Raw genomic sequence first — 27000 nt, forward strand, 5'->3', positions numbered from 1 at the left:
TCGGCCGTGGCCGTGGAAGAGGCGCCGGGAGGCTGCGGGCGCGGGGCTCCGGGGCGGGGGCAGCGCGGACGGCGCGGGCGCGCGGGGCTGGGTCCCCGAGCGCTGCTGGGGCGGACTCCCCCGCGTCGAACTTGGTACGCGCCAGCGAGAGGCCAGGCCCAGCCCGGGCGGTACAATAGGGTTGGACCGAGGCCGGGACTGGGCCGGCGCTGGGCAGGGAACGGGATCGCGGCCGCAGCCGAGAGACCCTGGGCAACCGGCACCTCCGAGCCTCGCGAGCCACCTGCCTCGACCTTCCCCGGAGCGCCCCCGCCTCCGAGTTGCTGCTTGCCGGGCCGGGCGTGATGCGCCGCGGGACCCCTGTCCTGGCCGCTGGCCGCCGCCGCCGCAGCCGCTGAGACCCCAGACCCCCAGTGACGCCGCAGCCATGGAGAGCGGCCCGCGTGCGGAGCTGGGGGCGGGCGCACCCCCAGGTATGCCGGGAGCCACGCGGAGGCGAGATGGGGGTAGATGGAGGGGCTGCGGGGCGGCCGAGGATGAGGCCGGCCGGCTGGGCGGGGACCCCTCTGCCGCCGCGCCCTCTGACCACTTGGAAGTTTAAAAATAAAGGCTGCGGCGGCTGCGGCTCCCGATGCATCCTCTGACAGCTGCCCCCTCCCCCACCGCGGGTGCCGGACGCATCGGGCGTCGGGAATCGCGGGGACCCAGCGCGGGAGTTGCTGGGGTGACCCTTCTGCCCCAGCTTAGTGCCATCTCAGCTTCCCCGCCCCCACATCCCTTCCCGATCCACCCAGGGCCCTGAAGATCCTCTTCTACCGAGCTAGGGCTTCCGTCCCCTTCCCCATCCCCCGTGGCACATGTGACCCCCGCCTGAGTCTGTCGGGGGTCCAGATTCTCAGGCCTGGGCCCTGCATACCGACGCCTCGGCCTTAGTGCCCGTACCCTCAGGCCCTGGCCCAGACCTCGCCCCCACCCCATCCGTCCAGCTGCCGCGCAAAGGGCCTGTTGCTGCTGCGGGCCGGCGGGGAGGGGAAAGCAGGGAGGGGAGGGGAGAGGAGAGGGAGGTCTCTAGCCGCGGCTGCCAAGTAACCCGCCGGATAAAGGCGAGGGGGAGGGGGAGGCGGCATTGTTTGGGGCGAGGGCGGGAGCTGGGGGAGTGGGCCGCCTCTCCTGCAGCCAGGCCACTCTGGAGCCCACCCAGCCCGATTCGGGGAGGAGGGGGACAGAAGTAAATCTGCTTCTTCTGCCTGCCCTCCTTCCCAGCCTCTCTGGGCCGGAATCTCTCACTAGAGAATGAGGTAAAGGCTCCAAGCCGGCACTCCCTGGACCTGCCACATCATTCCCCAGCCTGAGGCTTTGATACCTCCCCGCTTACTCTCTTTTTCTCTTTCTGCCCACACCTCAGACCACCAAAGCTCCCCTCGCGCCGTTCACCCCACCAACCACCAGTGCTCAGGACTTCTGCAAATCCCATTCGGATCTGGGAGCAGCTGATGAGGGGGTGGGGACAGGTTTCTGGTTGGGCTTGGTTTTGGAAGGAGGTGATTTCTCTTTCTTCCTGGAAGGGGAGGGAAGAACATGATTACTGAGGACCCAAGTTCTGTTCCCATTGACTCAGGGGGGAGGTGGCTCCATCCCCACACCCCCATGGAGTCCTGAGCCTAATCCTGTCACCTCCCTGCCCCTTGGGGTGTGGGCCCAGGATGAAACAGTGTGTGGGTGCGGAGAGAGCCCAGGATAAGGTAGGGCTGATGGGCTGTGGATGGGCTCCTCCCGATGCCAGCAAGGATGCTTCTAGGGGACTGTCTGGGTGTGGAATCTGGGAGAATACTGAGGGGAGGCTACCATCAGACTGGTGGGTTTCAGGAGGCTTGTAGGCTGGGCTGGAAACAAGGGTGGCTGGGTCTGTCCCGGTTTGGCTGACCTGAGAGGGGACACCCAGGGAGGCCCAGCCTGAGTCCAACCTCAGCTTACTGGCCCTCTGCACCTGAGGGCCTCTGGCACTGGTGTATAGTTGGGGGCCTGAATGGGGGTGGTGACTGGGATACAGAGAGCCTGAGCTGTGGCTACTTTATAATTAGGATACTTGGGTAGGATGCCTAGACTGAATATGAGAGCATGGGTGAGATGCTTGGCTCTCCTAGGGGCAGTGGGGAGGCTGGGTTGGGGGAGAGGGCTGGGTCGGGGCTGGTGGGGGTACTGCATATAGGCTTCCTGCATTGGGAGGACTCTTTATACACAGGGATCTAGATGGAGTCACGTGAGAACCTGGATCGGGATAGTGGCGGTTCCCCACACAGAATAGTCAAAGGTGACAGGAGTCCTCTATGGGGCTTTGTGGGAGTAAATGTGCTCACAGCATGTGCCCTGTGATAGTCTGAGGCATGGGCCTGACACTCCGAGAGCATGTGACACAATCCCTGCTCCCTTTGAGTTCCTTTTTACACTTGGACACTGAGCGGTAACAGAGGGTGGCATGGAGTAGAGGACAAGTGTGGGGCCCACTTTCAGGTCAGAAAACCTGGGTGGAAATCCCAGTTAGCCTTGTACTGGCTTCTGGACTGGAGCAAGTGACTTACCTCCTGGAGCCCCTGGAAAATAGGGGCAGTATTGTCAACCTTGTGGGGTTAATGTGAGGGTTAGAGATGATGTAACTCAAGGAGTCTGGCACGCAGACACCAGACACCTGCAATAAAGTGTTATTACCATTATTGTGGTTATGCTCCGGCAACCGGTGCCAGCAGGGAGGTATGAAATATAGAGGAGGGTGGGAGCAGGAATTGGGAGTCAATTTGTTTAAGAGCATAGATTCTGGAATCAAACAGTTTAAGTCTCCGCTTTGTAACGTACCTCTGTGTGATCTCAGTAAGCTGCTTAACCTTAGTCTTAAGTTTGCCCATCTGTAAAATGAGAATAATGCTAGAAATTATCTCATAGAGATATTGGCATCATTAAATTAGATGAACACAGAAAAACTTAGACTAGGTCCTGGCACATAGTTAGTGCTCAATAAGTGCTATCTATTTGTTTTTTATGTATTTATTTATTTATTTTGAGACAGAGTCTTGCTCTTGTCGCCCAGGCTGGAGTGCAGTGGCACGATCTCGGCTTTCTGCAACCTCCGCCTCCCGGGTTCAAGGGATTCTCCTACCTCAGCCTCCCGAGTAGCTAGGATTACAGGCGCCTGCCTCCGTGCCCGGCTAATTTTTGTTTTTTTGTTTTTTTTGTTTTTTTTTTGAGACGGAGTCTCGCTTTGTCGCCCAGGCTGGAGTGCAGTGGCCGGATCTCAGCTCACTGCCAGCTCCGCCTCCCAGGTTCACGCCATTCTCCTGCCTCAGCCTCCCGAGTAGCTGGGACTACAGGCGCCCACCACCTCGCCCGGCTAGTTTTTTGTATTTTTTAGTAGAGACAGGGTTTCACCGTGTTCGCCAGGATGGTCTCGATCTCCTGACCTCGTGGTCCGCCCGTCTCAGCCTCCCAAAGTGCTGGGATTACAGGCTTGAGCCACCGCGCCCGGCCAGTCAATTTTTGTATTTTTACTAGAGATGGGGTTTCGCCATGTTGGCCAGGCTGGTCTCTAACTCCTGACCTCATGATCTTCCTGCCTTGACCTCCCAAAGTGTGGGGATTACAGGCATGAGCCACCATGCCCGGCCTAGCTATTTGTTTTTTGTTGTTATTTTTAATTCCATCAGAAGCCTGAGATGTGATTGATTAGAATTATAGAAGGTAAGTATAGGACAAGAAGGCAGGGGAGAGGAGAGTTCTAGGCAGACATGAGCTAGGGTGTATCCAGGGATCAGAGGGGCCCCATACCTGAAGTGGGACACTGGGAATAGGAGAGAAAACCCAAGAAACAGGTGCAACTGGCTATCTAGCACACCCATGCTGATGCCCCACCATATGCCAGCTCAGTGCAGTCTATGTGGGTGACAGAGAAGTGAATCAGATGGAGTTTTGACCCTTGGGGGGGTCTTAACCTGGCCAGGGAGGCAGATGCGTTCACTGCAGGGAAACCAGGTATAATGGTGATAGTGTGCAGTGGGCTGTGCTTGTGGAAGGCTTCATGGAGGAGGCAGCATTTGAGGTGGATCTGAAAGGACGAATAGACATTGGTAAGACTGGCACAGGGGGCTTTGGCCATACATCCAGCAGCCAGCTGGCTGGCACCTCCCAATGACAGCGTCCTAGTCCCTTCTTGGGCTGGTGGGCCCAATAATGAGGCCTCTAATGAGCCCCTAATGTGCAGTCATGCATATGCAAATGAGGTGGAAGTGACAGTAGGCCAACTCAGGTCTCCTTTCCCAACAGGCTAGTGGGCAAGGGCTGAGGGAAGGGACCGAAAGCTGGGTCCAGACTAGAATGGCCATACTTGAGGGCCATCAGGTCAGGTCTCACGTCTGCCCCAGGCTGGAAGTTAGGCCACAGGCAGCTAGGACCCATGTCCTTAGGTCCCTGCTGGACCTTGGGGCTAGTAAGGGAGCCAACTAGCCAGGCCCAGATAATGCAGCTTTGTTGGCTGCTGGTAGCTCTGCCTGGCACCCAGGGGCACAGCCTTCAGTGTTTCCTCCACCACTTCTCAGCTGCAGCTCTGCCCTGAGGGGAGCAGAGAGCCTGGGAGGGTGTGGGGAACATGGTATTGCTGCCCTTACTAGCACTCCTCAGCAGTTGTAAGAGATGATGTGAGCCAGGTAGAGACTCCCCGGTGAACCAAGTTATTTCCCATTAATTATCTCTGACTTATTATCTCCTACTCATTAAGGGTCTTCTCTGTGCCAGGCACAATGCTCAGCATGTCACAGGCATTGTCTCATTTGTTCCTCACCACAGTCCCATGAGTAGGGACTAGCATTATCCCCATTTTACACATGAGACTCAGGAAGATGAAGTCACTTGCCTAAAGTCACACAGCTAGCAACTGGCAGAGGCAGGATTTGAACTGAAATCTGTCTGACTCTGAAGTCTGTGCCTCAAACCTCTAAGGTGAATTATGACTAAGCCAGCCAGTGACAAGGTCTGGCCTGCTTACCTCCCATGACTGGCCCGTGTGGGCATCTTGATCTTGGGGACCCCATAATCTTTTCCCCCGGCAGGCAGAGGTAGCCCCAGCAGAACCCTGGGTCCTCTGGGAAGCCTGCCAGGTTGAAGCCTAAGCAGTTGAACCAGGAGGAAGGCCCTGGACCCAGGTAGTGGTAATAGTCCAGCTGAGGGGCATCTCCAGGCCTTGGCCTGAGGTTGGGCCTCTGTCTTCAGTGCCTGGGCAGCCCTGCTGGGGCTGAGGGAGGGATGTGGTGGGGCCCAGGCTGCGGGATGGGGTCATTTCCTGCCGCCTAAAATAACAGGAAGTGGGTGCTCCTGATTGGAGGCTGGGAACAATGGCCGCCAGCCGGGCCAGAGAGCGCCTTCAGATCTGTAGTCTCAGTTGGGTTCCCGACTTTATCACCCACAGAAGCCGGTCGCCTGGTCCCAGTGCCCCACTGCCCAACTGCTGGAGCAGGCTGACCCCCGCCAGGGCACTCCCTCTCGGAACCGGCTTAGCTCTGTCCAGGCCAGGGATAATGCTGCCCCTAAGAGTACCTCCTCTCCCGGTCCCACAATTAGGCTTTCCCCAGAGTTTGTCCTTTCTACCGACCTCATATTCTCCCAGCCCAGATCTCTCCAGGAGAGGAAACCCAGGAGGCTGTCCCAACTGGGATGCAGGCGGGGTAAAGATAGTCACACTGGTCAGGTCCAAACCCCAGCTTTGCTACTCACTAGCTGTGGAGCTTAAGCAAGTGTCTTAATCTCTGAATCTGTTTCCTCGTTTGTAAAATGGGGTAATAATATCTACCTCATAAGATTGTGGCAAAGATTAAATGAACTAATGAGTTTAACGTATTTAGCTGTGCCTGACAAAAGCATTAGCTGTTACTCTTGTTAATTGGACTTTCTCTGGGCCTAGGGAAATAATTTGCTCAGAAGGAACAGAAGTGACCTGGATGATGCGGTATACATATTCCGGGGACTTTGTGTTTCCGTGTGCTGTATGTGTCTCTGAGGCTTTGTCTGTGCCTTAGAGGAGGTACCTGGCCCTGTACTTGTGTGGGTATGTCTGTGTGTCTCAGATATGTGTAGAGTTTTTTGTTTGTTGTTGCTGTTGTTTGGTTTTTTGTTTTTTTGTTTTTTTTTTTTTTTTGAGATGGAGTCTCACTCTGTCGCCCAGGCTGGGGTGCAGTGGCGTGATCTCCGCTTACTGCAAGCTCCGCCTCCCGGATTCACGCCATTCTCCTGCCTCAACCTCCCGAGTAGCTGGGACTACAGGCACCCACCACCACACCTGGCTAATTTTTTGTATTTTTAGTAGAGACGGGGTTTCACCATGTTAGCCAGGATGGTCTTGATCTCCTGACCTTGTGATCCGTCTGCCTCGGCCTCCCAAAGTGCTGGGATTACAGGCGTGAGCCACCGCGCCCGGCCTGATATATGTAGAGTTTTGAATCCCAGTAAGTCTGTTTCCTCTGCATGTGTGTGTGTATGTATGTGTGTGTGAGTGTGTGTGTGTATGTGAGAGAGAGAGAGAGAAGAATGTGTCTTGTCTCTTGCCATTGTGCAGGCCCTGTTTACATTGTCTGGTGTCTGTCTCTGTTGTGTGCACATGTCTGTCTCCCCGTGTGTCTCTGCCCTCTGCCTGCTTCTCTGTCTTCACCTGCTCTAGTGTTGTCACCTAGGAATCTGTGTGAGGGCCAGGAGGGCTCTTGCTAGAGGTGCTGATCTCTGTTCTGTCTTCTCTTGGCCTCATGCCTCTGCCTCTCCCATGCTTCCTGCCTGAGGTGCTGTCTGTGCACCCCCCACCCCACAACCAGCCCTCACCCAGGCACTCCCTTGCGCTGCCCTTGGAGGTGGGCTGTTCTCCCCCACCTCACTTCCCGCCTCCTGGGAGCCAGCCTGGGCAGGAGCCTGCCTTCCCTACATTCCTGTGCTCTGAGCTCAGTGCCTGCTTGCCCCACCTGCACCCTTGACTTTTGTGGGGGAAGTCTCCCTGGGGGAACCACGGAATCACTTCCTTCTTCAGAGAACACGCAGGAGCTTCAGGGCGGGGTGATGTGACCGCCCACCAGAAATAGCATGACATAAGAGTTTTGAGGGTTTTGTCATCAGACAACTCTGGATTCAAATCCTACCTCTGACACTGACATGCACAATCCACTTAATCTGTCTGAGTAAGTGATCTCACCTGTGAAATGGGGGCATCATAGAACTATCCTTTTAGGATTGTCATCAGAATCACATGAGATAAGGGAAAGTGCTTGGTTTATATTAGAGCTTCAGTAAATTAGTTTGGGCCTGGAAACTGGCTGGGGACATGCAGGTTCTGAGATGAAAATGACATTTAGTGTTTAGAGAGACTAAACTTTGGAGCAGCTTGAGGGTCTAAATACACACTAGCTAGGTAGCTTTCTACAGTACCCCCACCCACACATCTACATACCCAGCCACCCACCCACCCATCGGACATTCATTAAACAGACACAGAACTCCCACTCTGTGCCAGACAAGTCCTGTATAAGACTCTGGGGCTGCAAAAAGGACTAAGACTGAGTTTCTTCTCTTGATAAGCTCTCACACTGATGGGGCAGGGGGTGGCAGGCAAACAGAACAGCTAGACTGAGTTATCAGTGTTGTGAGAGGAATATTTGGCCCAGCAAGAGTTGTTGGGGTGGGAGGAGGGAGAGACAAAAGAAAAGGACTGCCAGCTCCCAGAGGGTGGAGATGGGGTGTTAGTATTCGGAGACATGTGAGTCTCTCTGAGGGACTCGGCCCTGATCTTTCTGCAGACCCCAGGCACAGCCCTTCTTGGGGCTCTTAGGAAGACAGGACTTTTTGACCCTAAAATGCAACCCACCACTGCACCTTTGCCCTGCTAATGCTCTTCGCGCCAAGAAATAAATACAAATTATTTGTCTCTTATCTCGTTCTTAACAAATACTTCTGGTAGATATTAGTGTAGCAAAATAAAACCGACAGTGGCAAAACCTCACAATCTGGCATAGACCAAAAATAAGATAAAATTAAGTAGCCGAAGGATCATATTTGATGGTTAAAAACGAGAATGATCATATATAGATTAACTGTACTGTATAGATAAGTAACCAAGGAGTTAATTGGCTTAATGTGATTTGCTCCACATAACACTGTCCCAGTGACATTTCATCAGGGTTGGCATAATTGTGAAGAAAATATTTGTATTCAGGGTCAACAGTGTGCCAGGTCACAAGAGGAGTTCCAAACTTCTTGTTTGCCTCTTGAGAGGTTTTTCTTGTTGAGCTGCTGGAGTAAACACTCATTATTATTTTTATTAACTTCTACCTGTGTGGCTTAGTCCAGGAAGCTGTCCAAACACTATTGAGATGGAGTTGTTTTGCTTCTCTTCAAATGTTTATCTTTTTGCAGTAAGTTGCCACATAGATCTATACTTTTTTTTTTTTTTTTGTTTGAGACAGGGTCTGATTCTGTCACCCAGGCTGGAGTGCAGTGGTGCAATCTCAGATCACTGCGGCCTCCACCTCTGGGTTCAAGGGATCCTTCTCTCAGCCTCCCAAGTAGCTGGGACCACAGGCGTGCACAACCACGTCCAGCTAATTTTTGTATTTTTAGCAGACATGGGGTTTTGCCATTTGCCCAGACTGCCTCTGAACTCCTGGGCTCAAACAATCTGCTCGCCTTGGCCTCCCAAAGTGCTAGGATTACAGGCATGAGCCACTGCACCCAGCCCGGATCTACTCTTTATTAGAGTAAAAATCTTCTGGCCGGGCGCGGTGGCTCAAGCCTGTAATCCCAGCACTTTGGGAGGCCGAGACGGGCGGATCACGAGGTCAGGAGATCAAGACCATCCTGGCTCACACGGTGAAACCCCGTCTCTACTAAAAAATACAAAAAACTAGCCGGGCGACCTGGCGGGCGCCTGTAGTCCCAGCTACTCGGGAGGCTGAGGCAGGAGAATGGCGTGAACCCGGGAGGCGGAGCTTGCAGTGAGCTGAGATCCGGCCACTGCACTCCAGCCTGGGCGACAGAGCGAGACTCCGTCTCAAAAAAAAAAAAAAAAAAAAATCTTCTATATGCACTTACTTTAGGCTAGGGCAGCCTCATAGTATAGCACTTTATTTGTGCTGTACTGTTTATTCAACTATTTTATGACTGTCTCCATGTACTTGGCACTGTGGTAGCTGCTGGCGATGAGGCAGTGAGCAAAGTAGAGATGGCCAGCTCTTGTGGGTCTCCCTCACCTTCTAGGAGGAGGCTGACAATAAGGGAAAAACCATGCAAGGAAGTTTAAAATCGTAACAGTGACAGTGTTCCAGAGGTACCTGAGGCCATGGCTGTATACCACAAGGGAATTTATCCCAATCAGAGAAGCCAAGGAAAGCTTCCATGAGTAAGTGATGACTGAACTAACATATGAAGGGCAAATAGGAGTTAGCTAATAAAAGAGGGAGAGTATGTGCAAAGGCCCTGTGGCAGGAGGGAGTGTGGATGGTCATCAGCATTAAAGGAAGGTCAGTGTGGATGGAGTTCAGAGAGCAAGTGGGGAGCAGGGTAGGAGATCCAAGAAGTAGCGGGAGGGAGTCAGGGACTTCAGACTATACTGGACTAGTAGGGTGAGTTCAAGAAGAGGAAGCCACTGGCAAGTTTCAAGCGGCAAAGAGTACCATGATCAGATTTGTATTTGCTGTGGCTGCTCAGTGGAGCAGAGAGTGGGAATGGGTACAGGCGAGCAGTGAGAGGACTTTGTAGTCATCCAGGTGAGAGCAATGATGATGGTGACGGTATCTGCCTGGGTGGAGTTCATTCATTTCTTCCTTCAGCAGATGGTTGTGGAGCACCTATGTGCCAGGCTCTGTTGGCCCTAGAGATAGACCAGCTAACAAAATAGGCAAAAATTTGTGCCCTCATAGAGATTATATTGTAGCAGTGGGAGACTGTTAAAATGGTGTTAATGCCTATGGAGAAAAAGAAGACTTGGAAACAAAAATCTACAGTTGGAGCTGGGAGGGAGACTTCAACTGCAGTTTGTCGTTTTATTTAATTCTTTTTCTTTTTCTGAGACAGCATCTTACTCTGTTGCCCAAGCTGCAGTACAGTGGTACAATCATCGCTTACTGTAGCCTCAAACTCCTGGGCTCAAAGTATCCTCCTGCCTTAGCCTCCCGAGTAGCTGCGACTACAAGTGTGCACCACCATGCCCAGCTGTTTTTTACTTTTTCGTTGAGATAGGGTCTCGCTGTGTTGCCTAGGCTATTCTCAAGCTCCTGGCCTTAAGTGATCCTCCCACCTTGGCCTCCCAAATTGCTGGGATTACAGGTGTGAGCCACCTTGCCTAGCCTTTATTTAATTTTATTTAAAATTTTTCTTTTTTTCTTTTTCTTTTTTTTTTTTTTTTTTTAGAGACAGGGTTTTGCTTTGTCACCCAGGCTGGAGTACAGCACCATGATCATAGTTCACTGTAACCTCAATCTCTATTTCAACACGTCATGACGCCTGGGTAATTAAAAACATTTTTTTAGAGATGGAATCTCACTGTGTTGTCCAGGCTGATCTCAAACTCCTGGCCTTAAGGGATCCTCCTGTCTCGGTCTCCCAAAGTGTTGGGATTACAGGCATAAGCCACCACACCAGGCCTGCAGTTTGTAGCTTTTTTTTTTTTTTTTTTTTTTGAGACAGAGTCTCACTCTGTCACCCAGGCTGGAGTGTAGTGGCAGGATCTCTGCTCACTGCAACCTCCGCCTCTTGGGTTCAAGTGATTCTCCAGCCTCAGCCTCCCAAGTAGCTGGGATTACAGGCACATGCTACCACATCCAGCTAATTTTTGTATTTTTTAGTAGAGACAGGGTTTTGCCATGTTTACCAGGCTGGTTTCGAACTCCTGACCTCAGGTAATCCACCTGTCTTGGCCTCCCAAGGTGCTGGGATTACAGACATGAGCCACCGCACCCAGCCCAGTTTGTAGTTTTAAATAGGGGCTAAGGGAAGACTCCATTTAAAAGTGACATCAGGCCTGGCGCGGTGGCTCAAGCCTGTAATCCCAGCACTTTGGGAGGCCGAGACGGGCGGATCACGAGGTCAGGAGATCGAGACCATCCTGGCTAACACGGTGAAACCCCCGTCTCTACTAAAAATACAAAAAAGCTAGCCGGGCGAGGTGGCGGGCGCCTGTAGTCCCAGCTACTCCGGAGGCTGAGGCAGGAGAATGGCGTAAACCCGGGAGGCGGAGTTTGGAGCTTGCAATGAGCTGAGATCCGGCCACTGCACTCTAGCCCGGGCAACAGAGCAAGACTCCGTCTCAAAAAAAAAAAAACAAAAAAAAAACAAAGTAAAGACCTGAAGGAGGGGAGGGAATGAGGCACGCAGAATCTGGGGGCAGATAATTCAAGGCAGAGAAACAGCCACTGAGGAAATACTGTTTCCTCAGTGCAAAGCCCTGAGGCAGAAACCTCCCCAACACCCTTAAGGGACAGTGACTGAAAACTTGAGCAGGGGGAGAAGAGGAGAGAAGGTCAAAGAGGTCAGGATCGGCTGGGCGCGGTGGCTCAAGCCTGTAATCCCAGCACTTCGGGAGGCCGAGGCGGGCAGATCACAAGGTCAGGAGATCGAGACCATCCTGGCTAACACAGTGAAACCCCGTCTCTACTAAAAAAATACAAAAAACTAGCCGGGCGAGGTGGCGGGCGCCTGTAGTCCCAGCTACTCAGGAGGCTGAGGCAGGAGAATGGCGTAAACCCGGGAGGCGGAGCTTGCAGTGAGCCGAGATCCGGTCACTGCACTCCAGCCTGGGGGACAGAGCGAGACTCCGTCTCAAAAAAAACAAAAACAAAAACAAAAAAAAGAGGTCAGGATCCTGGGGAGTCCTTGATAGGCTATCGTGATGACTTTGGCTTTTTCTTCCCCTCAGACGAGGAGTCTTCGCAGGATTTTGTCAGAGGAGTGATGTGATCTGCCTTTTTAAATTTTTTTTTTTTGAGACGGAGTCTTGCTGTGTTGCCCAGGCTGGAGTGCAGTGACACAATCTCGGCTCACCGCAAGCTCCACCTCCTGGGGTCAAGCAGTTCTCCTGCCCAGCCTCTCAAGTAGCTAGGACTACAGGCGCCCGCCACCACGACCGGCTAATTTTTTGTATATTTAGTAGAGTTGGGGTTTCACCGTGTTGGCCAGGATGGTCTCTATCTCCTGACCTCATGATCTGCCTGCCTCAGCCTCCCAAAGTGCGGGGATTACAGGCATGAGCCACTGCGCCCAGCTAATCTGACTTATTTTTAAACAGAATCATTCTGACTACTGTGTTGAGAAAAGACTCAGGGGAAACAAAGACTGGAGCAGGGAATCTTTTATCAGAGCTGATAGTAGCTCTGACCTAAGTGATAGAAGTGGAGATAGTGAGAAGTGATTAGATTTGAGATGTTTTGAAGATAAAGGCAAAAGGATTTGCCGAGAGATGAGACATGGGGTGTGATGTAGTTGCCATTAACTGAGATGGGGAAAATGGGGAGAAGTAGACTTTTGGGGGACATCAGGAGCTCCGTTTGGGATGTGTTAAATTGGGGGCATCTGTGAGACACCCAGGGGTGTCAATCAGGGAGTTGCAGGAGTGAAACTAGACCTCAAGGGAGAGGCCTGGGCTAGAGACACAAATTTGGTTGTCATCAGCAGTGATGGTATTTAAATCTGTGAGTCTGGATGAGGTCACCAAGGGAGTGTGTGTGGACAGAAAAGAAATGAGGTCCTCCACTCAGCCTTAGGGCACTCCAGTGCTGAGAGGTTGGGAAGTTCAGGCAGGATCAGCACAGATGACTGAGAAGTGACAGTCAGCAGGTAGAAGGAAAACTAAGAGAATGTGCTGTCTTCGAAGCCAGGTGAAGACAGTGTTTCAAGGAGCAGTCAGAAATCAAATGTGGCAGATGCAGCTGCATAGCGGCCAAGGAAGATGAGGACTGGAAAACTGCCTGTTGGATTTAGCAGCATGGAGGTCCTTGAGAAGTGCAGTGTTGCAGAGCAGTGGGGGTAAGGCCTGGCCGAAGCATTTCCTCCTGGCAGAGATGGGGAGACGTGGATATATTCTTCAGGACAGGTGCTGCTTACCAAGCCCCTGCCAGGTGCCACCAATGATGTACCCATCTATACCAACTCCCCATGTGTACCAACAACTCCATGAGAGAACTGGGGTTACACAGGCTCAGAGCTTGCCCAAGGTTCACCTGGAGCCGAGGTCCTCAGTCAGGCCTGTCCGACTCTGAAGCCTATGACCTTTCTGCTCCACTGCATCTGATGCCTGGGTGCAGGTTCTTCCAAACCTCACTCCTCTACCTCCTCCCAACCTCCCTTCACATGGCGAGTCGGGACCTAGCTGGGGACTCACTGACTGTCTTGCCTGGTGGGTGTGATTTGCCTAGGTGTAGACAAACACCCGCCTACCAGTTTTCCTTGCAACACCTGCAGCACGCACAGGTGCTTGGAGAATGGCAATAAACAGGCCTCACCCTCAACCTTCAAGCTTCATACTTACTCACCCAGGCTTTAGCTTCAAATAGTCCTGAGTTCAAATCCCAATTCTGGGCCGGGCGCGGTGGCTCACGCCTGCAATCCCAGCACTTTGTGAGGCTGAGATGGGCGGATCACGAGGTCAAGAGAGGGAGACCAGACTGGCCAACATGGTGAAACCCCATCTCTACTAAAAATACAAAAATTAGCTGGGTGTGGTGGTGCATGCCTGTTGTCCCAGCTACTCTGGAGGCTGAGGCAAAAGAATTACTTGAACCTGGGAGGCGGAGGTTGCAGTGAGCTGAGATTGCGCCACTGCACTCCAGCCTGGCAACAGAGTAAGACTCCATCTAAAAAAAAAAAAAAAAAAATCCCAACTCTGCCACATACTAGTTGTATGACTCTGTGCGGACCAATTAGCAGGTTGGGCCTTGGTTGCCTCACTTGTATAATGGGAATAAGAGTCTCTGCCTCTCAGAGTTGTGAGGACACAGGATGCATCACTGTTAGTGAGTAGTAAGCACTCACTAGAGTGAGTAACTGGTTTTGTTGACTATTGGAATTGGTAAAGGAGTTTGCAGCTGGCTGGGAAATAGATTAGCAGTGACCAGGCAGCCGTCTCTTGCTGGTATGGGAAGAGATGGGTATCTTGTCATGGAGCCTAGGAGTTGGTGGAGTTGGAGGGGTAATGGGGGAGACAGGGCCTCAGCTGGGGCTCTTACCTTGAGCCCAGAAAGCTGGGTGGGAAGGAATGAGGGAAAAATAGTGTGAGCCTCAGATAATTTATTGCGTAACAACTATTCCCTCATACTGTCAGTGAGAATTAAAACTAATAATGTATAAGGCCAGGCGCAGTGGCTCACACCTATAATCCCAGCACTTTGGGAGGCTAAGGTGGGTGGATCACTTGAGGCCAGGAGTTCAAGACCAGCCTGGCCAGCATGGCACAAACCCATCTCTACTAAAAATACAAAAATTAGCCAGGTATGGTGTTTCATGCCTGTAATCCCAGCTACTCGGGAGGCTGAGGCACAAGAATTACTTGGGCCTGGGAGGCAGAAGTTGCAGTGGGCTGAGATCACACCATTGCACTCCAGCCTGGGCAACAGGGTGAGACTTTGACTCAAAAAAAAAAAAGAACTAATGCATATAAAAATTATGAGGCTGGGCATGGTGGCTCATGCCTGTAATCCCAGCACTTTGGGAGGTCAAGGCGGGCAGATCACCTGAGATCGGGAGTTCGAGACCAGCCTGGCCAACATGGTGAAGCCCCATCTCTACTAAAAATACAAAAATTAGCTGGGCGTGGTGGCAGGCACCTGTAATCCCAGCTACTCGGGAGGCTGAGGCAGGATAATCACTTGAACTTGGAAGGCAGAGGTTGCAGTGAGCCAAGATCATGCCACTGCACTCCAGCCTGAGCAACAGAGCGGGGTTCTGTCTTGAAAAAAAAAAAAAGGCCGGGCGCGGTGGCTCACGCCTGTAATCCCAGCACTTTGGGAGGCCGAGGCGGGCAGATCACGAGGTCAGGAGATCGAGACCATTCTGGCTAACACGGTGAAACCCCATCTCTACTGAAAATACAAAAAATTAGCTGGGCATTGTGGCAGGCGCCTGTAGTCTCAGCTACTTGGGAGACTGAGGCAGGAGAATGGCGTGAACCTGGGAGGCGGAGCTTGCAGTGAGCCAAGATCATATCACTGCACTCCAGCAATAAAAATAAATAAAAATTGGCCGGGCGCGGTGGCTCAAGCCTGTAATCCCAGCACTTTGGGAGGCCGAGATGGGCGGATCACGAGGTCAGGAGATCGAGACCATCCTGGCTAACACGGTGAAACCCTGTCTCTACTAAAAAATACAAAAAACTAGCCAGGCGAGGTGGCGGGCGCCTGTAGTCCCAGCTACTCGGGAGGCTGAGCCAGGAGAATGGCGTAAACCCGGGAGGCGGAGCTTGCAGTGAGCTGAGATCCGGCCACTGCACTCCAGCCTGGGCGACAGAGCGAGACTCCGTCTCAAAAAATAAATAAATAAATAAATAAATAAATAAATAAATAAATAAATAAAAATTAAGAAAAAGGGACTTAAAGGAACTAGCTAGACGCTTAAAAATTCCCTAGCAGCAAGTGGACTTGGGGGGAAACAAAACAAAACAAAAAACCTGAGGCTGAGAGAGGTTGGCTGGCTTGTCCGTGGTTGTCTGCTGGGGAAGCAAGCCCTCCCTTCCCATCTTCATCTGACTGACTCTGAGGCCTGTCTCTCAATTGCCCCACATGTGTATGTGTCAAATCGTGTGGCTCCCTTCCTTCACTTCGATGTCTTTTACAGGGTTCCTACAATAGTCATATGTTAAAAGCACAAATTTGGGGTAGCTTATTGCCAATGGGAATCTTCACAACAAAGCATCCCACTAGAGCCCATACTTACATCCTTCCTCTTGGTCAGTCCCATGTGCCCAGCACTGGCACCCTCTCTGAACAGACCTTGGGTTGGGCACAGTCACCCAGAGATAAAACAGAAAGGAGAGGGAGGCAGACATGGAAACAAATCGGTGCATTTGGTGTCTCAATAAGTGCTGCAAGCTTGTTCTCAGCTTTTCCAACACACCCTGCTCCATTCTGCCCCTTCGCATATACTCTTCTCTGCCAAGATCTCTCCTCCTCGCTTTGCTGACTCCAGCTTATCCTTCTGATCTCAGCTTGGTTGTTACTACTTCAGCAAGCCCTCCCCGTGTAGGTTAACCATCTCTGCTGTGCTGCCCCAGACATAGTATTTATTCTCTACTGTAGTTGCCTAGCTATTTGTCTGTCTGCCCTGCTAGAGGGTAAGCACCACAGAGGCAGGGATCATGCCTATTTTCTCACTATTATATCATGAGTATCTGGAATAGGGCCTGGCACATAGAAATAACTTAAACACACGTGAATGAAGAAGTCAGTTGAACAAGGGAGAGGGCCACATATTGAGCTGATGGCACAGATGTGCAATCTGACCTCTCTCCTCTCTTGTGTTGGTCTTTCAGTTGTGGTCGCCAGGACCCCCCCAGAGCCAAGACCTTCTCCAGAAGGTGACCCTTCCCCCCCACCACCACCGATGTCAGCCGTGGTCCCCGACACTCCCCCGGACACCCCTCCTGCCATGAAGAATGCCACTAGCTCTAAGCAGCTCCCACTGGAACCAGAGAGCCCACCAGGGCAGGTTGGGCCTAGGCCAGTCCCCCTGCAGGAAGAGTCCCCTTCCTCTGAAGCAAAGAGCAGAGGACCCACCCCACCAGCCACGGGCCCACGGGATGCCAGACCTCCTCGAAGGAGCAGCCAGCCATCTCCAACAGCAGTGCCAGCCTCCGACACCCCTCCCACCAAGCAAGGTGTGTGTAATGATCCCGACCCGGGCCTAAACCCCTTGGCTCAGGGTCCTGGCCCTGGATCATGCCAACTGAAAGAGTCCTGTTTGCCCTAGAGGAGATGAGGAAAGGATGGGGTGAGGCCCGGAGGGAGGGATCTGAGGCTGACTCCTCTTTGGGGACAGCCTTTTGACCTGTCTGTTCTTGTTCCCTCTGCTCAGAGGTGAAGAAGGCAGGAGAGAGACACAAGCTGGCAAAGGAGCGGCGAGAAGAGCGGGCCAAGTACCTGGGTGAGTGAGCAGGAAGTCTCATCATCATCTTCATCATCATGATCAGCATCCTAATAATAACACCAACAGGCCGGGCGCGGTGGCTCACGCTTGTAATCCCAGCACTTTGGGAGGCCGAGGCGGGCGAATTACCTGAGGTCGGGAGTCTGAGACCAGCCTGACCAAACATGAAGAAACCCCATCTCTACTAAAAATACAAAAAATTAGCCGGGCATAGTGGCACATCCCTGTAATCCTAGCTACTCAGTAGGCTGAGATAGGAGAATCACTTGAACCTGGGAGGCGGAGGTTGTGGTGAGCCAAGATTGCGCCATTGCACTCCAGCCTGGGCAACAAGAGCGAAACTCCGTCTCAAAAAAATAATAATAATAACACCAACACTTCTGCAACACTTCATTATGTGCACTGTGCTAAGAGCAGGACACGCATTATCTAATTTAATCCTCAACCCATTTTGAGGAGGAAACAGAGGCTCAGAGAGATGAAATCATTTGGTTAAGCCATACAGCTAGTACAGTAGCTGAAATTCAGACCCAGAAGCCTCCTGTCACCCCAGATCTCATGCATGCTCTTAATCACAGTATGTGGACCTCTGTCTGGTAGCCCCCCAAGTCAGATGGGGATCTTGCACTAAAGCATTCATTTCTCCTTCAATCCTGAGAGCCCATAAGGCCAGTGGAGGAGAAACAGGCCTCTCCTGAGTCCTGTCTTCAGTAAGCCTCTCACTTTGAGGGGGTTGTCTCAGACTGAAAGCTCCACCTAAGCAGGCAGGAGAAAAACCCACCCAGGATGTGGGTAGCAGGGCTGGCCACTTGGAGGAAATGTCCTTGGCCCAGGCCTGCTGCAGAACCCTTCACATGCCACTGGGCTCCTTTGTCCACAGCGGCCAAGAAGGCAGTGTGGCTGGAGAAGGAGGAGAAGGCCAAGGCGCTGCGGGAGAAGCAGCTCCAGGAGCGCCGGCGCCGGCTGGAGGAGCAACGTCTTAAAGCCGAGCAACGTCGTGCAGCCCTGGAGGAACGGCAGCGGCAGAAGCTCGAGAAAAACAAGGTGCGGGATGGGTCTCCATGAATCTGTGTACACGTGTGCTCACCGTCTGCATACTGGTGCAGTGTGTATGCATATCCATGTTCACGGCTCTGCATTATCTGTGTCTACGTGGTCCTATTTGTGTTCACATCTATAGTTGTGTCCCTGTGTTAGACTATCTGGGGACCTGTGCAACTGCAGGCACATTTGCTTCTGAATGTGCCACTGTAGGCCCCTGTAACTGTTTACTGTCAGTACCTGTGTTCGTCTGTGTGCCCCACGTGTCTGTGTATGTATACGCAGGTATGCGTCTGTGTGAGTGTGCCTAGCTCTGTCACATGGGTAAAGCCCTAGCTTGAGCGCTGGTGAGGAAATGAAGGAAATGGCCCTGGCCCTACCTGGGGGGCCTCAGGCTAGAGGGAACACATAGCCCCAAGGTCAGGACCCTCAGTGCCTGAGCTATGGCCTTGCCTGGGAGCCCCAGGTAGGGGGAGTCCCACCCAATCATCAGAGAAGCAACTCATACACTTAGGAAATGACTCAAGAACAGTGAAAAGCTCCCCAAGAACAAGTCGAAAGGGATCTTGGTCCTTAATCATAGCAAGGATTTGGTAACCTTGGATACCTGCAATGAGTCAGGAAAAGACTCGGAGGGAAGGGAGCGGGGGAGGCATTGTCACAGGAGGAAGAAGGGCCTCTATCCCAAATTCAATGAATGTTTTCAGCCCACATCTCTCTCTTCTCCCCACCTTCCCCCAGGAGCGCTATGAAGCAGCCATCCAACGGTCAGTGAAGAAGACGTGGGCTGAAATCCGGCAGCAGCGCTGGTCCTGGGCAGGGGCCCTGCACCACAGCTCTCCAGGACATAAGACCAGTGAGTAGGCTGGAGGGGCTGGGGAGTGGGTGGGCAAGGCTGGGATGGCAAGTAAAGGAAGGGAACAACTTCCCTACAAAGAGCTGGTGGCTCCCTGCAGCAGGTGTGCCTTGCTTTATGTGACTTGTGTCTTCTAGAATGGTCCGTAAGCCAAACTGTCCCTTTTCAAGGACTTCCACTATCAAATCAGAGATGGATTCTCTCCATTTGGTTTGCTCTTCAAACCTCTGTCATTTTAGGATTAGCCTTCTTTGCGCCTGTCAGTTATTATTAGTTGTTGATACATAAAAGACTTTAATGCCCTACAGACACTGGATCTTAAAGAAACTGTCACTCCTTGTCTCAGAAGGTAGATTTTTGTCTCTGAGTTTTCTCCGCGTAGGGCCACCATGGATTTTGGTCTGATTCTTTGCTGGCATGTATGTACCACTGTGCTTGGATGTCTTTATGCAATGGCAAGTTTCAGTATTTCTAGCTGTGTATCTTCGGTGTATGTGCTCCTGGACCCGTGCATTGTGTGTCTTAATATGTGTTTGCCTTGGCGTGTTTGTGGCCTTGTGTACCTCAGTGAGGGCTCCTAAGTCAGACAGACTTGGGTTCCAGCTCTGGCACTTGCAGCGCGACCTTTAACTTCTTGAAGTCTCACTTTCTTCATCTATAAACTGGGGATAATGCTACTACTTGCCCCTGAGGTGGTAGATAGATGTTTGAAGGATCAAATGAGGTCACATGTGTGTGGTGCCCCACACAGTACCTGGCACATGGTAAGCATCAACAAATGTGAGCTGCTACAAATGTCATGATGAGGTTGCTTCGATGTGTTTGTGGCTTGTGTGCATCTGGGTCTGACACACTATCTGTTAGTGTTTGTGTCTCTGTCCCTGTGCATGTCTGCACACATGTGTGCATGCCAAAGTATCTGCCACTCTATATGCCTGTATCTGCATGTCTTTTTGTGATTCTGGATGAATACGTGGATTTGTGCAAGTGACTGTGACTGTGTAGGTCCTGTTTAGGAGCGTTTTTGCATTTATCCCAGTACATGGGTGTTGTATCCATAACGCGTTGGCTGGGCAGTGTCAGCAAGTGCCAGTGCTGGGGGGTTATGGGGAGGTTGCAGTACCCAGCCATAAGGAATGGCTTCCTTGGTCTGGCCAGGAAAGCTGTAGTTTCTCTAGTTTTACTCATCTCCCCCCTTTGTTTCTTCTCCGTCGGCTCCCCCAAGCCAGGTTGTCTCTGGTCACCTACCTGCCACCCTCCCTCTCCCAGGGCCAAGGCTGCCTCCTGCTCCTCATCCTAGCCTGCCCACTCCTCCCTCTCCCACCCTGCCCTCGGAGCATCCTGCATGGAAGGCCTCGGTGCCCCCCACTGGCTCCTGCCTGGCCCGGCCCTAATGCCGTGTCTTTTCCCCTCCAGGTGGGAGCAGGTGCTCCGTGTCGGCAGTTAACCTGCCCAAACACGTGGACTCTATAATCAACAAGCGGCTCTCAAAGTCCTCTGCCACGCTCTGGAACTCCCCCAGTAGAAGTAAGAGAAGGCCCAGCCCTTCCCCCTCCAGAGCCCCTTGTAGCTCCCACCAAGTTTCCTCCAGAGCTCAGCAAGAACACCAGGTCCCTGGAGCCCTCACATACTCCAGGTCCCCATCCCCACTCTACCTTACCCAGGGCTCTGTGCCCCTCGGGGGAGCCGGCATATGGGTCTGGACCCTGAGGACAGAGGTTCCCCTGTAGGAGAGGAGAACGGAGACAAAGCACAATGCCTCAGAGGGCAGGAAGTCTGGCAGGGGCCTCAAGAGCAAGTTGGAGGTGGTGGCTGGGGGTGGGGACAGGCAGGCAGCCTTTTCTGCAACCACAGCCAGCTGGCCTGGGCCAACCTTAGCCAGGTGGCATTGTCCCCATGTGTCAGACTGGCCTGGGTGCTGTGGGGTGGAGGGGTCCCTCATTCTGGCTCTGCCCTAAAGGGCCCATGCAATCCTGCCTTCTCTGCCTTCAGAGCCCCACCCATGGCCTTGGCTGGTTCCAGAGTTGAGCCAACCAAGGTGGCATAGCCCCTGCATTCCCACCATGCCCTGGTACTCATATGTGAAGGAGCCATGGTGGGAGTTATTTATAAGTTTCTCTTGCATTTGTTTGGTTGCTTTGTTGCCTAGCAACCAAATCAGCTGCTGTACCAACCCCACCTGACTGAGGCTTAAAAATAGCCCAGCAGCTGAGAGGACAGAGCAGGGTGGCCTAGGGCAGGCAGGCACCCTAGCAGCCTCTCCTTGGCACAGGACTGCTAAAAGCTGGGTCACAGGAGCACAACGACCCTCACTGTCCCGAATCCATGGGACAGCTTCAGCTGGGTCAGCCCTCTGAGAGCAGGAGGGGCAAGACCTTACACTGGGACATGGCAGAGGGCAATTGGGTCTTCTTCCAATCCTGGATGGCTCCTTCCTATATGCGCGGTTCAGGGCCCTTTCACCTGGGGAGCGTTGTAGGCAGGAACCCTCATCTGATGCAGGATGTTGCCCTGGGAAGTGTCTGGTTGCCTGGGTCTGCAGTGGAAGTCCAGATCGTAGGGAGGACAAGTGTGGCCCTGGTGTGATTGTGGGGAGAGGCCTCCCGGGTGAGAAGCCTTGGCCTTGGCATGGGGATGGTGCCTGGTCTGCCCCCATGCCTCTCCCTGCCTCCTGCGGCCCCCACAGTGACCGGCTTTGCCTGGCCTTCTACCCCCAGATCGCAGCCTGCAGCTGAGCGCATGGGAGAGCAGCATCGTGGATCGTCTGATGACGCCCACCCTCTCCTTCCTTGCTCGGAGTCGCAGCGCGGTCACACTGCCCCGCAACGGCCGGGACCAGGGTAGGGGCTGCGACCCTGGGAGAGGCCCCACGTGGGGCCGGGCAGGGGCCAGCCTGGCGCGCGGGCCGCAACCCGACCGCACTCATCCCTCTGCAGCCGTGCCGGTGTGCCCGCGCTCGGCCTCCGCCAGCCCTCTGACGCCGTGCAGCGGCCCCCGAAGCGTGCACCGCTGCGCCCCCGCCGGTGAGCGCGGGGAGCGCCGCAAGCCCAGCGCCGGGGGCAGCCCCGCTCCGGTGCGCCGCCGGCCGGAGGCCTCGCCGGTGAGTGGCTCGACTGGTTCGAGCGGCCGCGCAGGTGGGACAGGCAGCCTGGAACTGGGGAACAAGGGCGCTGCTGACCTCTACTCTCCTCTTCCGTTCCTTCTTCCCTGCCAGGTGCAGAAAAAGGAGAAGAAGGACAAGGAGCGGGAAAACGAGAAAGAGAAGAGTGCCCTAGCCCGGGAGCGCAGCCTCAAGAAGCGCCAGTCGCTGCCCGCCTCCCCGCGCACCCGCCTCGCCGCCAGCGCCGCCTCTGAGCTCAGGTGGGCGCGGGCGGTGCGAGGGACCCTGCCCCTCACCGGGTCATTTATTCATCACCCACAAATATTTATTGGGCATCCCACCTCTAGAATGCAACTTCCTTGAGGGCAAATTTCTGTTTTTTTTGTTTGAGACAGGGTCTCCCTCTGTCACCCAGGCTGGAGTGCAGCGGCACAATCTCGGCTCACTGCAGCCTCGACCTCCTGGGCTCAAGCTATCCTCCCACCTCAGCCTTCCAAGTGGCTGGGACTACAGGCGCGCCACCACACCCGGCTAATTTTTTGTTTTTTTGGTAGAGGGGGGTTTCGCCACGTTGTGCAGGCTGATCTCAAACTCCTGAGCTCAGGTGATCCACCTGTCTCGGCCTCCCAAAGTGCTGGGATTACACGTGTGAGTGTGAGCCACCTCACCCAGCCTCCATTTTTTTTTTATTTTGTTTTCTTTTTTTTCTTTAAGTATTTTGGTTACTGAAGTACCGCATCACCTAAAACAGTGCCTGGCACCTGGTAACCACTCAGTGAATGCCTACTGAAGGCAAGGGTAGTGCCTCACGCCTGTAATCCCAGCACTTTGGGAGGCCAAGGGGAGGACTGTTTGAGCCCAGGAGGTCCAGGCTGCAGTGAGCTAGGTATGATCATGCCACTGCACTCCAGCCTGGGGGACAGCCAGATTCTGTCTTAAAAACAACAACAAAACCTGCTGAATGAATGGACCTTCCAGGTAGCACTCAAGGTGCTGAGGACAAGTTGCTGAGCTAACCCAGGCGTGGTTTTTTTCTCTTATTAAGCTTACAGGCTATTGGTGGGGCACAGACAATAGTCAATCCCACAGAAACATATGTCATTACAAACTGGGGTATATAATCTAAAAGGGAATGGTGCGTTTCTGTGAGAGCAAGGGGGAACGGTGCTGATGTAGGCTGGAGGAGGGGGCACCTCCCAGAGGAAGGGGCAAGTTCTCAGCATGTGGGTGTGTGTGTCTCCTAACTCTTCCCTTTTCCCTTTTCTCTTAGCCCCAAATCCAAGGCCCGGCCATCCTCTCCCTCCACATCCTGGCACAGGCCTGCCTCCCCCTGCCCCAGCCCAGGGCCAGGCCACACTCTGCCTCCAAAGCCACCGTCCCCCCGAGGCACTACTGCATCCCCCAAAGGGCGGATTCGGAGGAAGGAGGAGGCAAAGGAGAGTCCCAGCGCCGCAGGGCCCGAGGACAAGAGCCAGAGCAAGTGCAGGGCCAGTGACGAGAAGGAGCCAGCAGCCCCAGCCTCACCGGCACCTTCTCCGGCGCCCTCGCCCACCCCATCCCCGCCCCAGAAGGAGCAGCCCCCCGCGGAGACCGCTGCAGGTAGGCATGAAGAGAGGGGAGGGGTGAGCCGAGCGAGAGGAGCCAGCTTCTCCTGCGTGGGGATGTGGGCCGCCAGAGATGCCTGAGGACCGGGAGTGGGACATGAAAAGAGGAGACTCCTGCCCTCAGCAATCCCAGGCCCACAACACAGGCCGCTGGGAGCTGACGGCAGGAAGGGATGCTGGCGGTGCCTGCGTGGGTGTGCTGACTGACGCCTGGTCCCGGATCCCCCTCCAGACGCTGCTGTCTCGACCTCACCCTCAGCCCCTGCTCCCCCGGTGACCCCTAGCAAACCAATGGCCGGCACCACAGACCGAGAAGAAGCCACTCGGCTCCTGGCTGAGAAGCGGCGCCAGGCCCGGGAGCAGCGGGAGCGCGAGGAGCAGGAGCGGAGGCTGCAGGCAGAAAGAGACAAGTGAGTGCGCCTCGGGGACTGAGGGGGCCCTCGTGGGCGCTGGAGAAGCAGAGTCCGAGCCTGAGCCGTTTGCTCCGTCCCCCAGGCGAATGCGAGAGGAGCAGCTGGCGCGGGAGGCCGAGGCCCGGGCGGAGCGGGAGGCGGAGGCCCGGAGGCGGGAGGAGCAGGAGGCACGAGAGAAGGCGCAGGCCGAGCAGGAGGAGCAGGAGCGGCTGCAGAAGCAGGTGCCCCCGGCGGGCGGGCGGGAGGCGGCTGGGCGCCGGCGCCGCGGGCCGGGAAGGCTGGAGTCAGGTGCCCCACGCTCATGGGGGTCTTTGGCAGAAAGAGGAGGCCGAAGCTCGGTCGCGGGAAGAGGCGGAGCGGCAGCGTCTAGAGCGGGAAAAGCACTTCCAGCAGCAGGAGCAGGAGCGCCAAGAGCGCAGAAAGGTGTGCGGACGAGGGCGGGGATTTGTGGGTGGGCCTGGGCGGGGCGACCAGGTGGGCGGGGCCTGGGTTTAGAGCGGGTGGGACGGAAAAGCGCTGGGGCAGATTCCAGTTCCTGTCCTGGAGAAGGCTACTATGAACTGGGAGGCCCTAAGACCACAAGGCCGGGGCTGGCTGGTGGGAGGTTTAGGATTAGGGGCGGGGCTCGAGACTAACTGATATGCGGCCTCCAAACAGCGTCTGGAGGAGATCATGAAGAGGACTCGGAAGTCAGAAGTTTCTGAAACCAAGGTCAGAATTTCCCTGAAGGGCAGTGCTGGGCGTGGGGGCCAGGGTGGGAAGAGGAGGCTGCGGAAAGGCATCTATGGCCAAGGAGAGCGGGGCTGTCGGGGAGGCCGCCGCGGCCCGGGCAAGGGGAGGGCAGAACTCAGTCCTAAGTGGATGGGACCGGCTGTCCCTTGAGCCTGACTGCTCTTCCTCTTCAAAGCAGAAGCAGGACAGCAAGGAGGCCAACGCCAACGGTTCCAGCCCAGGTAAAGCCCCCGTTCCCCTCGCCTCCTTTCCCTTTGCCACCCTCCTCCTCCATCCTCGCCTCTCTTGCCAGCCCTTGGCTGATGGCGCCTCTTTCCCTGTGACAGAACCTGTGAAAGCTGTGGAGGCTCGGCCCCCAGGGCTGCAGAAGGAGGCTGTGCAGAAAGAGGAGCCCACCCCACAGGAGCCTCAGTGGAGGTACCAGCTTCCAATCCCAGGGTCCCTGAGCAGGGAGGTAGACTGCAGCTGGAGCTGCGGGGTGGCCTGGGCTTTCCTGGGAGGTGAGCTGCTGAGCCTTGGCCTCTGCATCCACAGTCTCCCAAGCAAGGAGTTGCCAGGCTCCCTGGTGAATGGCCTGCAGCCTCTCCCAGCACACCAGGAGAATGGCTTCTCCCCCAAGGGACCCTCTGGGGACAAGAGTCTGAGCCGAACACCAGAGGCACTCCTGCCCTTTGCAGAGGCAGAAGCCTTCCTCAAGAAAGCTGTGGTGCAGTCCCCGCAGGTCACAGGTAGGTCTCCTGATTCCTGGACCCAGCTGTATTCCTCCCAGCAGCCTTCCCTGTACTCCCTAGCCCTGCCTTCTCTTCTGGCTCTGCCAGGCCTCCTCTCCTGCTCCGCCTTGAAGACCCCCAGCTATCTGGGTTTGGGTGCTGCTTGCCCTGACTGTTTCCTTTCCCCTTTTTCCCCAGAAGTCCTTTAAGAGGGTTTGCCTTGGATCTGGGCACAGCTGTGAGGGCTCCTCTGCATCACCTACCAGGATGTCTGGAGGAGAAAAAGACAGAGCAAAGATGGAAGTGGCCTGGGCCCCTGGGGGTGGGTCCTCTCTGTTGTTTTTAATCTGCACCTTATAGACTGATGTCTCTTTGGCTGGAGCCAGATCTGCCCCTCAGTGCATTTGTGTGCTCGCACGCGCAGACATCCCCTCTCCCCCATACACACACATACACTCACAGCCTCTCTGGCCTCTTCCCTTGGGGAGGGGCCACCTGTAGTATTTGCCTTGGTTTGGTGGGGTACAGTGGATGTGAATACTGTAAATAGCTTGTGCTCAGACTCCTCTGCGTGGAGAGGGTGGGTGCAGGAGGCAGACCCTCCCCGCAAAGCCCCCTGGGGAGATCTTCCTCTCTCTATTTAACTGTAACTGAGGGGGATCCCAGGTCTGGGGATGGGGGACACCTTGGGCCACAGGATACTGGTTGCTTCAGGGGTACCCATGCCCCCTGCCCTTGCCTGGAATCAGTGTTACTGCATCTGATTAAATGTCTCCAGAAATAAAGTGAGAATAATTCTGCCAATCCTGCCTGTTCTTGGAGCTGGTGGTGGAGGTGGGAGCAGGTGGTCTCCTGAGTTCTAAGAACTGAAGAAGCCTCGGGCTAGTGATACTAGTCCTGAACCCCTGCCCTATGGTCTTCCAGTTTAGTCATGAATTCATTCATTTATTCATTCAACAAATACTGTTGCTTCTACTCTGTATCAGGCAATGGGCTATGCACTGGGGATGCAATAGTCAGAAAAGATGTAACCTCTGTTACATACACTACTCCTTGTGCAGTTTATAGTCTAGTGGGTGAGTGTCGTGGACACTGTGGGCTGCCCACTCAACAACTTTTCCCATTGCCCCTTCCTCATTCCAAACAGAATCTCTATTCAGGTAGCCATCTTTCTCTTAGATGGCGCCCTGTGCTTCAGCGGAGGTGGATCTTAGCTCCAGGGGTGAATCATGATTGTGATTGAGACCAAAAACAATGGTCCCAAACCCCTCATGATTGACTGGTGTAGGCATGGACATGTGACAGTTTCAGCCAGTAGACATGAAGGGAAGCCTCCTGGGGGCTTCAGGAAAGGCGTCCTCATTTTTTTTTTTTTTTTGAGACGGAGTCTCTTGTCACCCAG

General features: G+C 54.1%; 1 protein-coding gene across 5 annotated transcripts; it reads left to right on the top strand.

Annotated features, from left to right (window-relative positions):
• On the top strand, nt 1-26402 carry MAP7D1 (MAP7 domain containing 1). 5 transcript variants are annotated; one of them, XM_030942400.1, is made up of 18 exons: nt 68-473; nt 16529-16873; nt 17071-17139; nt 18023-18186; nt 18925-19039; nt 20456-20566; nt 21757-21879; nt 21976-22139; nt 22254-22399; nt 23410-23738; nt 23976-24153; nt 24239-24377; nt 24475-24579; nt 24814-24867; nt 25067-25109; nt 25215-25305; nt 25423-25616; nt 25797-26402. In XM_030942400.1, exons 1-18 carry the CDS (start codon nt 428-430, stop codon nt 25805-25807), a joined length of 2427 nt encoding a protein of 808 aa, XP_030798260.1. In that variant the 5' UTR covers nt 68-427; the 3' UTR covers nt 25808-26402. The 5 variants fall into 5 exon arrangements, with proteins under 5 accessions (XP_030798262.1, XP_030798260.1, XP_030798258.1 ...); XM_030942398.1 differs by having other exon boundaries at nt 21757-22139; nt 25064-25109; XM_030942399.1 differs by having other exon boundaries at nt 21757-22139.
• Nucleotides 26403-27000: the final 598 nt, after the last annotated feature.

This window comes from Rhinopithecus roxellana, chromosome 12, assembly GCF_007565055.1.
Source record: "Rhinopithecus roxellana isolate Shanxi Qingling chromosome 12, ASM756505v1, whole genome shotgun sequence".
Taxonomy (NCBI): Eukaryota; Metazoa; Chordata; class Mammalia; order Primates; family Cercopithecidae; genus Rhinopithecus; species Rhinopithecus roxellana.

Excerpts from the sequence above, each read along its gene's own strand:
- MAP7D1 (XM_030942398.1), top strand. The coding sequence starts at position 428 with ATGGAGAGCGGCCCGCGTGCGGAGCTGGGGGCGGGCGCACCCCCAG. Across the intron at positions 23,739-23,975 it reads CCCCGCGGAGACCGCTGCAG|ACGCTGCTGTCTCGACCTCA; the intron begins GTAGGCATGAAG and ends ATCCCCCTCCAG. Across the intron at positions 24,580-24,813 it reads AGCGCCAAGAGCGCAGAAAG|CGTCTGGAGGAGATCATGAA; the intron begins GTGTGCGGACGA and ends GCCTCCAAACAG.